We start from the raw sequence: 12,350 nt of genomic DNA, 5'->3' as shown, positions 1-12,350 counted from the left end.
TACTTTTTATTACGTGTTTACATATTGTATTGTGCTTTTTGACCCGTGAATTCCTTACCATATTGGGCAAGGTTAAGCCTTGTTCTCAGCCAAGCTTTATAAAAGAGACAAGAGTACCTAAGGAAGCTTTTTGTTCATCTCTGTGAGTATTTGGTTTTAGGACGTTACGAAAGCTGTTACAATATACCTAAAGCAGTCAGTCAGCTTCCTTACGAATATCTCAAAATTTGAGCCAGTGTTTTCAGCAGGCGTGCATTTTTTGTCAATCTGCATTAGTCTGCCATTTGTATTGATAAACGATTGAACTGTTCAAGGGTTACCAGTGTGTGCCGCCAGTTAATATGCTCAAATTAAGCAGACGCCAAAAATGTCAGGACGATTTAAGATTACATTTGCAGGTTTTTGGTAAATTATGATGCTCATACTATTAGTATGTTGGTACAAATTTGGTAAAATGTAACTTAAATAGTCATCGCGGGGAAAGACATTGTGCCGTTGACAAAATTATATTGCAGTGATTTTGAGGTAGTGATTATCATTATATAACAGCTAGAAGTTAAAAAGCTTTATAAAATACTAGAATTGACACATAGCAAAGCAATGTTTTATATTCAGACGTAAAAAATATTGTTTATTAATATATTTTAGTTAAGTGTTTGACAGAAGTAGACCATGAATTCATTCCTACATCTTTTATTGTTTTCGAGTAAATTTACAAATTTTGAGTCTGTAGAAGCTTTTATTGTTTTTTTTTATTTTTATTATTCCGGTTGTACAAACTGTGTTAATAAGCATTTGCACGTCAATTCCCAGAGTACTTTTAAATCAATTTTGTCATATTCTAAAGATATTGTTTTGCGTGGTATTCCACTTTTAGGAGAATACGATTTATTTAAAGGCTAGGTAAAGCGAAAAAACCCAGAGAGATTGGTGTAATTGGAGAGTAGAGAAGAAAGATTGAAAAAGATATGATGACAGTGGTGAGGATAGTGAATTTTTACACTGTGGACCCAATTCTTAAAAAAACAAAAAAATTTCAGCAGTCTACTGTAGTAGTCGCAAGCTTATGTATGAAGTAAATGTTGAACTTACTAAAATTCACAAAGAATTCAGTGTGTATTCTAAAAACAGTTAATATTTAAATGTAGTAAGTGTGCATGGCCTAAGTGTCAGTGTGACACCCAAGTGCAATTGCAGTTGTACTCGCAAAATGCTTGTCAGTGTTTCTCCATAGTGAAAATCCCTTTACCTTTTCCACCCCTACCTTTTGCAGAAATAAGCAGTTGACCGTATTCAGGGTGGGATTGTGACTTAAAGTTTTTGGTAAATTCCCACAAACCTGTACCCACATGCGTCAAGTTTTCTGGGTGATCACTTGCTTTGGTAGTCGTACCCACTAGGGAATGCACAGAACCCCTGCCTCAAACCCCCTCCTGCCCGTGAGCAAGTCAATTCATGAGTGTAATGTCACACAATGCACACGTGAAATGTGTTATATTTACTCACATAATTTCAGCCTATATGCACAAATAACTGTGTGAACCGTACCCATCTAGCCAAAGTATAGTTGCTTATTTGTTAATAAAACACTTTTTAAAGAACCCTGTGACTATTTTGGATATACTTTGCCACATTCATGCGATGCACAGAATCCTTAAAGTTATTTTCAATAATGAACTTTTCAGTACATTTTTATGAGTCCAGGGGCCTCATGTAGGTGGCCTGGCATTTACCACTTCATAAATACCGAATCATACCGATTCGGTATTTATGAAGTGGTAAATGCTATGTAGGTATTCCTGCGGTAAAAATTACCGATTCGTAGAAATTCGGTAATTACCGAATCGGTATTTACCGATTCGGTAATGAGGCATACCTTCCCATTGATTGAATCAATGGGAAGGTATGCCTCATTACCGAATCGGTAAATACCGATTCCGTAATGGGGGGAACACAATCAAGGGTGGCAGGGTGTCAAATTGACACCCTGTTGCACCCCTGATTCCTGCATGTGTGCACATGTGGCACACATACATGCCCTAAGGGCATGTATGTCTGCCACATTGCACACTTCTAAGCGCTTGAAAATGCATTTGCAGAGCCATTCTTCATTTACCACCAACTATTAGTTGGTGGTAAATACCGACTCCACACGACACCCACACACTCCCCCTACATATCATTACAGGATTCGGTAATTTTACCGATTCGATAAATTACCGAATCCTGTAATGTGCCCCCTACATTGCAAAAGCCGGTATACGGTATAATTACCGAAAATCGGCCGTTACCGACCGGTATTGGGCTACCTACATGAGGCCCCGATGTTATATAATACCGCGTTTTGTCAGAAGTGAAATCAAATCATTGTCATACATTCTTGTTCATGATGTCCATGTAGATTTGCGCATCAGCTGATTTTCAATGCGTTGATTAGATATTTTATGTCCCCACAGAAAGCCACTGGTAAGGGTGTGTGCCACGTTCGAGTCGTCGTAAAGGGTCTGGGGCCTGGTCGGATGGTAAGTAGTTGTGGTATACATGCCATTTTTGCAACTTGCAGCCGTAAAATAAAGGCGTTTATTGATTATCATGGTAAATCTCATTGTATTTGCACTATAGAAAAGAGCTTACTTTCTTGCAGGCCATCGTTTGCGCTGCTGAGTACTTGTTCGCAACACAGGAGAAGAATGTCTTACATCCTTATCAGTAAAGTCATTATACTTTCCGGTTTTTAATGCATTTTGGGTAACGTCTAAAATGACATTTTAGTTAAACAGCATGTATTAGGAATTAAGGTTGGTCCCACAAATTAAATCTAACCTCCAATGGAAAGAGGCATTTCACTTACAACTGTCCTACATGTGGAAACTCCCTATACAAAATAGTCTGTGCCCTAAACTTTAAAACTCATTGTTAGACTTTTCAGCCTTAGAGTGGTCTTCCCCCAAACATTTTGCCTGCTTGCTTCCAATTTTATGTATTTTTTAGCCTCAGGCCAACCAGTTCTAAAGTGCATGTGCTCTCTCACATAAACACGGTTTGATTGACTTATCCACAATTGCCATATTTAATCTACTTATAAGTCCCTAGTACAGTGCACTTCAGGTGCCCGGGCCTGTAAATTAAATGCTACTAGTGGGCCTCCTGCACTGATTGTGCCACCCACACAGGTAGCAATTTAAAGATGCCTCAGGCCTGCAATTGCAGAGCCTGTGTGTGCAGTTTACACTGCCATGCCGTCTTGGCATTTAAGATCCCTTGCCAAGACCTAAACACCCCTTTTATTACATATGTCACCCCTAAGGTTGGAACTGCGTAGCCCAGCGGGAAGGATGCTATGTAATCAAGACTTGTACTTTTATATTTTTCATTTCCTGATAAACACCCAAATTTGCTTTTCCCTCCTGTGAGACCTACCCCTCTCATAGGTAGCATGGGGAACTCCTTATTACACTTTTCAGCTGTAATTCCTGTTTTGGGAGTAGAGCGGTCATGTTTCATATAATTGGAATGGTAATGATAAATCCTCTTTCCTGGTAAAGTCAAATTTATCATTACCCTTTTAAAAATACCACTTACAAATTTTAGAAATATAGCATTTTTCTGCTGTGCCTGCAGCCTGTTTCCAATACACGTCCAGGGTGGATGACAGCTGGACATTCTGTCTAGACCGCCTTAAACAATGGAAGCTTAGGTGTGACCGAGTGGCCATCCACGTCCTGATGGGTCATCCTGGGCAAGATGGGAGGGAGGGGCTGATACACCTGAATAGGCGGTGTCCTGTCCCCACACAAAGGGCTGCATACCCCTCTGAAATGAGTCTGCAGCCAGTGCTGGGAGGGAGGACTTCTGTGCACTTCAATGCCCTTCTCTTAAGTCGCCCCCACTTCTGAGTCGCCACTGGGTATAAGGAATGGACATATGACCCTACCACTTCAGTACACTACTGGATCTGTGAAGAACTCTGCCTGGAAAAAGTGCTGCTGTTCTGCTACCAGGACTGCCACTCTGTTGGGATGTTGCTCTGGAAGAACTGCTTTTCTGCTATGCTGCTCTGCTGCCAACTACCCTCTTCCCTTGAACCTAGAGTGACTCCAAGGGTATCCTGGTTTTCCCCCTGTTCTAAGTCTCTGTGACATCAAAGACATCTCATCAACCTGCAACCGCACCTGGACTTTGCATGCTGCAAGTCTTGCCCTGCCAAGTGGTATCATTCAGTCCTGGGTCCTTGGAAGTGGGTACAAAGTGCTACAACTGCCAGAACCCACACGGACAGCAGACATCTCATCATTGTCTCCAGTGTATGACTCGGCGCCGAAGCATTATCTTCAAACTAGTCGTTTGGCGACGACACATCACCTCCATGCTTCCTGCATCCCAACTTTGTTGATGACTCATCTAAGATACTTTTCAGCGGGCCAAGGCTAGTCCCTGTATCTGACCCGCACTCCATGGCATGAGTGTTTGGATTTGCCCTAGTCTAGCTCGACCAGGTAGCCTCCGTTGGCGTTAAGTGTTTAAGCACTACTTTTTCATTTATTCTTTAAAAATTCATAACACTGGTTATACTTCTTGAAATTTTGCTAAATTGGTCTTGTTTTGTTCATAAAAATATAAGCTATTTTTAGGTCTTAGCTAGGGAGTGATTGCGCTGTCTCTTCGAGGCATGCTGGATTCAGGTATGGACTGTAATCTCCATTGATTTTCTGACCAGCTTTTCAATTGGCTCATGTTACTGTCCTTTGTAAATGGTGGCTATTGATTTGTTTATAGCTTAGTAGTCCCTCCTTAGTACCTCCTTTTCTCCAGTTGTAACCTCCCATGAGGACCGCCCCGTTACATGTGTTGTTACTCTGTATGTTTGAATTGCAGACTGTGAGCGCTATTTTCTTAAATAACTTTTCCCTGCCTGCTGTTGGCAGGACTCGCTCTCCAGCAACCACTTTTTTTCTAACCAGCATGGCATGCCGCAGCGCCTTTGTTTTCTAATGTGCCGCTCGCAGAAACTGCACCCAACATAATATCTTATTTTTTAAGTCAACACGGCACGGCTTTTTAAAAGCCTTGCCGCAAGTCGTGTTTTATTTATTTATTTTTCAGCCTCGTATAATGTTTTAATTTTAGCACCGCAGCACGGTGTGCCATGCTGCAACTTAAACAATAGCGGCCGCGCCTAAACTGACTTATGTCCTTAAAAAATGCCATATCATAAGATACCCCACCGTTATATTTATTGAATACGTCCTAACATCACTAAGAACATATGACTATTCCAAGATGGCGCAGTTGTTTGAGCAGTATTGCTGTTTTCATTGATTCACTATGTGGGGCTCGGCGCTGGCTTGTCTGTGCCAGTGGCTGTCCTCCGTGCAGACAGCCGGTGCTGTGTGGGGGTGTCCGCGGCTTCCGCCACCATTTTGTTTTGCTTCAGAGTAAAAGGCGATCCCGGAGACGCACACTATTAGACATTTGCAGCGCAGCGTGTGAAAGTACAGGTGCAAGTAGACCGGTGCGTGAGGTATGTTAAAAGCTGTGGGGCTGAGAGAGTAGCCACAAAGCCTTGTTTAAAACATTTGTCTGTGTCCCGAGGCCTGCCATTGCTTCAGTCATTTGACAGCAAACCAACGTATTGACTGCCATGCCACTATCCGCCCCACATTCTTTATTATTACTCTAGTATAAGGCTTTTCACTTCTTCCCTGGTCCTGTCCTTTCACCCTCACCCCTCCAGCCCAGTAGCCCACTAGCCTAGCACCAACACTTTTCCAACCATGACTTTTCAAGAACTCGTGCTACATCTGTTGCCTCAATTCTGTCACTTGATGTAGCATTTCAGGCTGTTAGATCAATATTCTCCTTCTTCAGTGGGATGTCGCTATTCTTACCTCACATATGAATTATCACCCCTTGAACTGAACATCTGCCTTTCCTGACTTGCCCCCATAGCCACTGCTCTGTTTTGTTACATCTCTGTCCTATTGAAATCCAAAAGTGTGCCTGGAATTTGAAAAATGGAGAATGGATGTGTGAAAATGGGCTAACGTAGTGAGCACTATCGATAAAAGACATTGTGTTTACAATGCCAATAGTGCTAACTCTGACAAATGTCAGACCTATTCCATTGCAAATGCTTGTTCTAAACTGTTGTGCAGTCTTTCTGTGGTGTTTACAGTGTTACTGTTTGAAGTGCACAAATACTTTACACATTGCTTCATAAGTTAAGCCTGCCTGCTCTGTGCCAAGCTACCAGAGGGTGAGCACAGGTTAATTTATGGTGTGTATCTGACTTTCCTTGACTAGGATTGTGGTACTTGCTTTGACAGGGTGCATCCCTCTGCCAAATAGAAACCCAATTTCTAACACTCGTTATTTCTTGTAACCGGAGTCAAAAGAGCACTCGATCTCCGCAGTTGCATGCTTTAAAGCTCAACAGTATTATTTTGTTTTGCAGTAGAGCCAGTTATAACTATATAGCTTTTAGGCGGGCCCATGTTGTGGAATGACACACCTCATTAGATTGTGCATTGTGTGTGAAGAACATTCATGCGCATCTGTTGTTGCTTTTATATTCAGTATCTTATGCACAAAAATACATTTATAAACAGAATAGGTATTGCCCTGTGATTTTATATCTGTTTGCAAGCAGGTTAAGCCACCTTGTAATCAAATTGGCTTGCATCATGATTCACGTTTTTTATGGATCAGGACAAATACATTAAACGTTTGAACACTGTTGTTCTGTAATAGGACTCACTAGGCACAATCGCACACAAATATTCTTATACGTGCTTTTGGGATAGATGTTTTGAAGAGGCTTTATGGTGCATTAAATGTAATGCATGTGATTACTTTGTCAATCCAGTAAAGGGTTTTGTTGCTTTAGATTTCCCTCTCCCCGTTATCTTTCTGATGAGTTAAACTCCTATGACCTATGAAATTCTAAGAATCTAGCTGAAGCATGTATAGATGCTTAAAATAAGCTAAAAGGAATCCAGTAAAGCAAACGGGTTCATGTCTCTTTCAGTTGTTTTTAAATCAGACAGCCTTGGTAAAATGTTAAATGCTCATGTAGGTAAAGGGCTAATGGAATACTATTCATTATACTGGCTTTTTGTTTTTAAGACATTCATTTCTATGCGCAAAGCACAATACTATACAATATATTCCTTTTAATCACGGGATCAAGGCTCAAAAATAAAATATTTGCCACTGTATTCCTGGGATCCCTGCTTGTGATTTTGCTCCATACATATATGTCTGCCTGCTTGGCTCAGCAACACACACTTCTTGCTTCCATATCTTTTATACTCTAGAGACATCCAAATATTTTGTAACCAGTCCAAGAGCCCCAATCCTAGGAAAGAGCCCAGAACCCTCACATCGTGCATCTCACAAATAAGAAATGCACACAAAGTGGGCTGGTTGGCATACTTTCAAAGATCAATTACAAAAGCCACTGTCATAGCAGGGGAGATTAGACATTTAACCCCCTAGCAATTGTGGGGACTGCACTTCCTCAGAGTACCCTTAAGCACTCTCTCTATCTCTCTAGTGGCTCAAACACCTTTGTGAGGGAACATCCTGTCTAATCAGTGCATCCTAGGAGTGAGAACCCTGGTAATGCTCCTACTATTGGCGTTAGATCAGTAAATGGCGAGGGAACAATTTATCTTGCAAGCAGGTATGGGGCCAATCCAAGCTAATACAAGGACAGTGACAGAATTGGAAGGACAACCACTTGCCAGAAAAGACTCCCTTATTCACACCAAGTTTTTGATAGCCTTTAGTGGTTACTTGGCATGCATCCTCTCTTTTTACCTACACAAGAAATTGGAAAGTCCGGGTCCAGCAACTTTCCTCTAACTTCTGTGCCTCAAAAGAATGGACTGCCCGACACAGACAGCGCCAGTCAGTCAAAAATCTTTATTCGGCTTAATAACAGCCATAAAAGAACCAATAAAACGTTATTTTAACAATAATACGCATATTAAGATTTTAACTAATGTGAATGATACCCAAGAATTCATTTTCCGACAACATTACGAAGTCGAACTGCAGGGGAGATATACTTATAGACCATAAGACAGGTGAATTCATTATTTAAAAGAAGTAAATGACATAGTGCAGGTTGACACTTTCTAATATTTAAAAATCTTAATAATGGTTTTAAAAAAGTGGTTCTAGGGTTAAGATACAATTTACAAAAAAACATAAAGTGCAAGGTGCTTTGTGCAAAAGTTGAATTACATGGACACAGTTCTAATTTGGCATCACAATATGCATCACGTGGGTACGATACCAGTAAATGAGCAATACCCATTCTGAACCTAATCAAATAAAACATCTTTGCTTGATTAAAATAGAATGAGAAATAGGATTCAATTTGTGGGGAGCTAATTAGTAGTGAATGCTCAACGACCCTTTTTTTTTTTTACCATCTCTTGGCTATCTCTTTCATGCTTCAGGAGTAAAAGAAAATCACTTTTGAGCTTGGCCTTAGGAATTGCAGATATATTTCCGGGACTGTTAAAACAATCCTGCAATCCCAACTTCTCCAATTGTTCTTGCAAGTAAGAGAGCCATGGTATTTTTTTTGCATAATCCAGTTGTAAACGATCTAAAATTATGTCACGGTTCAGGACTGGTTCCTCTTTTACCCAGATGCTACGCCAAAGCATCAATGGTGCTAATTGCATGCGAAAGGATAATGGTATAACACCTAATTCATTATGACACATAGTGGCAGGGGTGCCTTCAGGTAACGTCAGCACTCGTTTAACATTAAGTTCTCAGCTCTTTGGAGACCCGATATGTTTGAGCAACCCCAAACTCCAGCGTCGTATAATGTAACGGCGCGTGTTCTTGCTTTATAAATATCAATAATTACTTTTATGGGGCAAGAACCTAATTTTTTTGTAAATCGAAAAATGACCTCCATATTTTTATTGAAGCCCCCAATCCTGGCATTAACTAGGTGGGACCAAGAGTTTTTTTCGTTAAAAAGAATGCCCAAATAGGAAAAAATTGGCACCTGACATAATATTTCATTCTTTATGTAGAAAGTTTTCGTCTTAGAAGGAGCTTTTCCTGCTACCAAGACGTATGACTTGGCAACATTTGTTTTTAACCCAAGATCGCTCATAAATTCGTTAAAACTGATTAAAAGCCTTTGTAAGCCCACCCCGCTTCTTGACATTAAAACGCAGTCGTCCACTTATAACAGGGCTGGTAAGATCCTACGGCCTAATATCGGTGCATCTATGTTTCCAATTCTGATATGGCTTTCTAAGTCATTTATATATAGGCAGAAAAGGAAAGGAGCAAGTACGCATCCCTGTCGGACCCCACAATCCATCTTTATGGGTCGGGTAAGCTCGCCAGATGCTCCATAGCGTACTCTACATGTGACAGCCTGATGCATTGCAGCTAAAAAATAGACAATGGAGGGATCAATGCCCATAAGGAGCATTTTCTACCACAATTCACCCAATCGAAGGCAGATGTCAGGTCCATAAACCCCAGGTATAGGGACCCTGACTTAGCCATGATGTATTTGCCAATGACAAGGTGCAGGTTAAGGCACTGTTCTAGAGTGCCCAGGCCCTTCCTGAAGCCATACTGGACAGCGGAGAACTTCCCTTTTTCTGTGACCCAAGTCTCTAATCTCTCCAGTATTACTCGTCCCATAATCTTGCAAGTGCTATCAATTAAAGAAATGAATCGATAGCATTTGGGATCTGATCTATCACCCTTTTTAAATATGGGAACTATTGTAACTGATCTCCATGACTCCGGGGGGCCCTGAACTGCATAGCATCTTAATATATTTGTTAATAACGGGTGCCACAAGGGGGTATTTGCTAGAAATAGGTCAGCGGGTATACCGTACGGCCCGGGGGCCTATTTCTTTACAGTCTGGGAGAGCGCCCTATTTACCTCAACTAAATTTGGGGGTTCCATAGGACAGGCCACATATTGGGAGCAAGCACCACTTTGTTTCTTAGTGCTATTACTATAGAGGCCGGCAAAACATTTTACCTACGATTCAGGCATGATTGTTGCATCAATATGGCCATTTTTTGTATCACCAAAATATTCTTCATTAACAGTTTCCCAAAAAAGTTTGGAATCTTTACTCTGTGATGCCAATTATAGTTTGCCCCATGCCTCTTGCCTAATTTCCTTCTTGCGTTTCTCCAGTGCGCGTTTATAATCTATGTGCGCTTGTCTCACTCCCACCCTATCTCATGGTATCATTTTTAAAATCTTAATTAATTTATTATGTAATTGGGAGCATTCCCTGTCAAACCACCTTTTATTTTTCTGTGAGCATTTCAACTGATATTTAGTTAAGAGCGCCTTTGTTGTCTCAATTACATTATACGATTTAATCACGGATGTAGCACTTGAATTTTCATCCAAACAATCCAGTATTTGCTCAAAGTTGCTCTTTAAAATCTCCTCCAGAACGATCTCAGGGTTGACAGAGGACCACTTCCGAGTTAACCCCTTATTTTTAGTATACGATATGGGGACTACCTTAACTGGTGTATTTTGAGGGACTGGTAGGATTGCTAATTGTAGTGTTAGTGGGTAATTGTCGCTAAAATGGATTTTGGGAATGTTAAAAACCACAGTTTCAGTGTTAAAATAATCAGACAGAATAATAAAATCAATTAGCGTCCCTTGACCTCTTCCAACATATGTTACCACATCAGAGTTTAAGCGCTCAATGAAGTCTAAAGTTAAGAAAAGTGAACATTTTAACAATAAAGAATTAAAAATGTTCCCACAAGGGTTGTGCTCAAAGTGATAGCCACCCACCACATCCCTTGTTAAATGGTGGCATGCCTCGCATTTAGACAGTGAGCACAATTTACAATTAAAATTACACCCCCCCCCCAGAGTATTGCATAGTCCATTTTTATGTCCTCAATATGTTTCATAAGTGCAGTTTCAAGTTCTTGGGCAATAGTAATATTTGCACTATTAAAATTATTATGATAAAAATTAATAACCACAAGGGTCAGATTACTCTTCAGAGAAATATTTATAATCTGGAAGTGTGGGGAGTCCAGCTGCAGTTTCCTAACTCTGCCATTCAATGTTGTGGAGATCATGGTTATTAAGCCACCTTTATCATGACCACCTACAGATGGTCTAGATGATGTGTGTACAGAGTAAAAACCATTTATATAGGCTAGTTCACGCATCCAAGTTTCCTGTAAACAAATTATGCTAAATTTGCTGACAAACTTAATTCCTAGTTTAACAGACCTGCTACATTCCAGAAAAGGCTACCATGAGTAAATGTACTAACATAAGGGGTGTCTTTATTCTCTGCACAACCGGTGTCAGTTACACCACGTTCTACTGTCATCATATTTGTTATTACAGTAGGGTTCACAACGCCAACTAGCTCAGCAGCAGTGCATACTGGCAAAAGATCTAATATACCATCATGAAATGGATTAGGAGAATTGGGCCTTGAATAATAAGTCGGGTTAATTGGAGTGTCCCGGAGCATTTGAGATTTTGATACTAGAAGAAGTTGGGGAAATACCTCAGGGGGCAGGGTAACTGTCTCTTTCTGTATCAGCTAAAACATGCAAAAAGGCTAGATTTAAATCTGGATCACCAGAGTCCCTCAACAGCTGACCATTCAGTCAGTCCACCTGATCTAGGGGGGAGAAGGAGTTGGAAGTTGGAATCATGAATGGAGAGAATATTTTAGGATGGGATTGGGCCTAGCCAATACTCACATTTGGCAACGGCCTATAAAAATAGCCGAGTGGTACGGCTTTGATAATTCCCCCCGTGTTATTGCTCCAAGGGAGTCTATCCGTGAGCCAGTGCAGAAATTTTTTATCCCTAAAAGACAGCGTCAATTTCTACTGGGCAGTAATTAAAGAGGCCTAATTCTTGGCCCTCCAATCCAAGGATTGCCTCAAATCCTACCCTTTCTTTCAGTCTACCGGATAGAATAATTGGATGCCTTCCTTTCATGTATAGTAGTCCCTTCCATCACTGACAGCCATTTAATGGCAGGTCTGTCTCATGGATTGCATCCAAAAACACTCTCTTGAGAACAGCTGCCAAAGCAACTAACTCCTACTGAAACATAGGTCCATGCACTCTGTTGGACCTGGCCATTTTTACATGGTTATCCCCAAACTTGTTGCCTTCCTTTGCCTATTTTTCTAACGTTCTTTTTGTTGGTTGTAGGACTCTATGCAGTTTACCCCTGCTAACCAGTGCTAAAGTGCATATGCTCTCTGTCTAAATTGTATCTGTGATTGGTTGATCCATGATTGGCATATTTGATTTACTAGTAAGTCTCTAGTAAA

The 12,350-nt window shown here is 40.7% G+C and overlaps 1 protein-coding gene across 1 annotated transcript in view; it reads left to right on the top strand.

Annotated features, from left to right (window-relative positions):
- The window catches only part of MRPS11 (mitochondrial ribosomal protein S11), a 190,714-nt gene that overhangs the window by 169,257 nt on the left and 9,107 nt on the right, over positions 1 to 12,350 (top strand). The window contains exon 5 of the mRNA XM_085644467.1: positions 2,457 to 2,522. Within this exon, the coding sequence (XP_085500593.1) occupies positions 2,457 to 2,522 (66 nt within the window). The remainder of the gene's footprint in view (positions 1 to 2,456; positions 2,523 to 12,350) is intronic.

The sequence above is a fragment of the Triturus cristatus genome, chromosome 3_1, assembly GCF_964204655.1.
Source record: "Triturus cristatus chromosome 3_1, aTriCri1.1, whole genome shotgun sequence".
NCBI classification, from domain to species: Eukaryota; Metazoa; Chordata; class Amphibia; order Caudata; family Salamandridae; genus Triturus; species Triturus cristatus.
The sequence above is the reverse complement of the archived record's forward strand: the minus strand, read 5'-3'. Positions and strand labels throughout refer to the sequence as shown.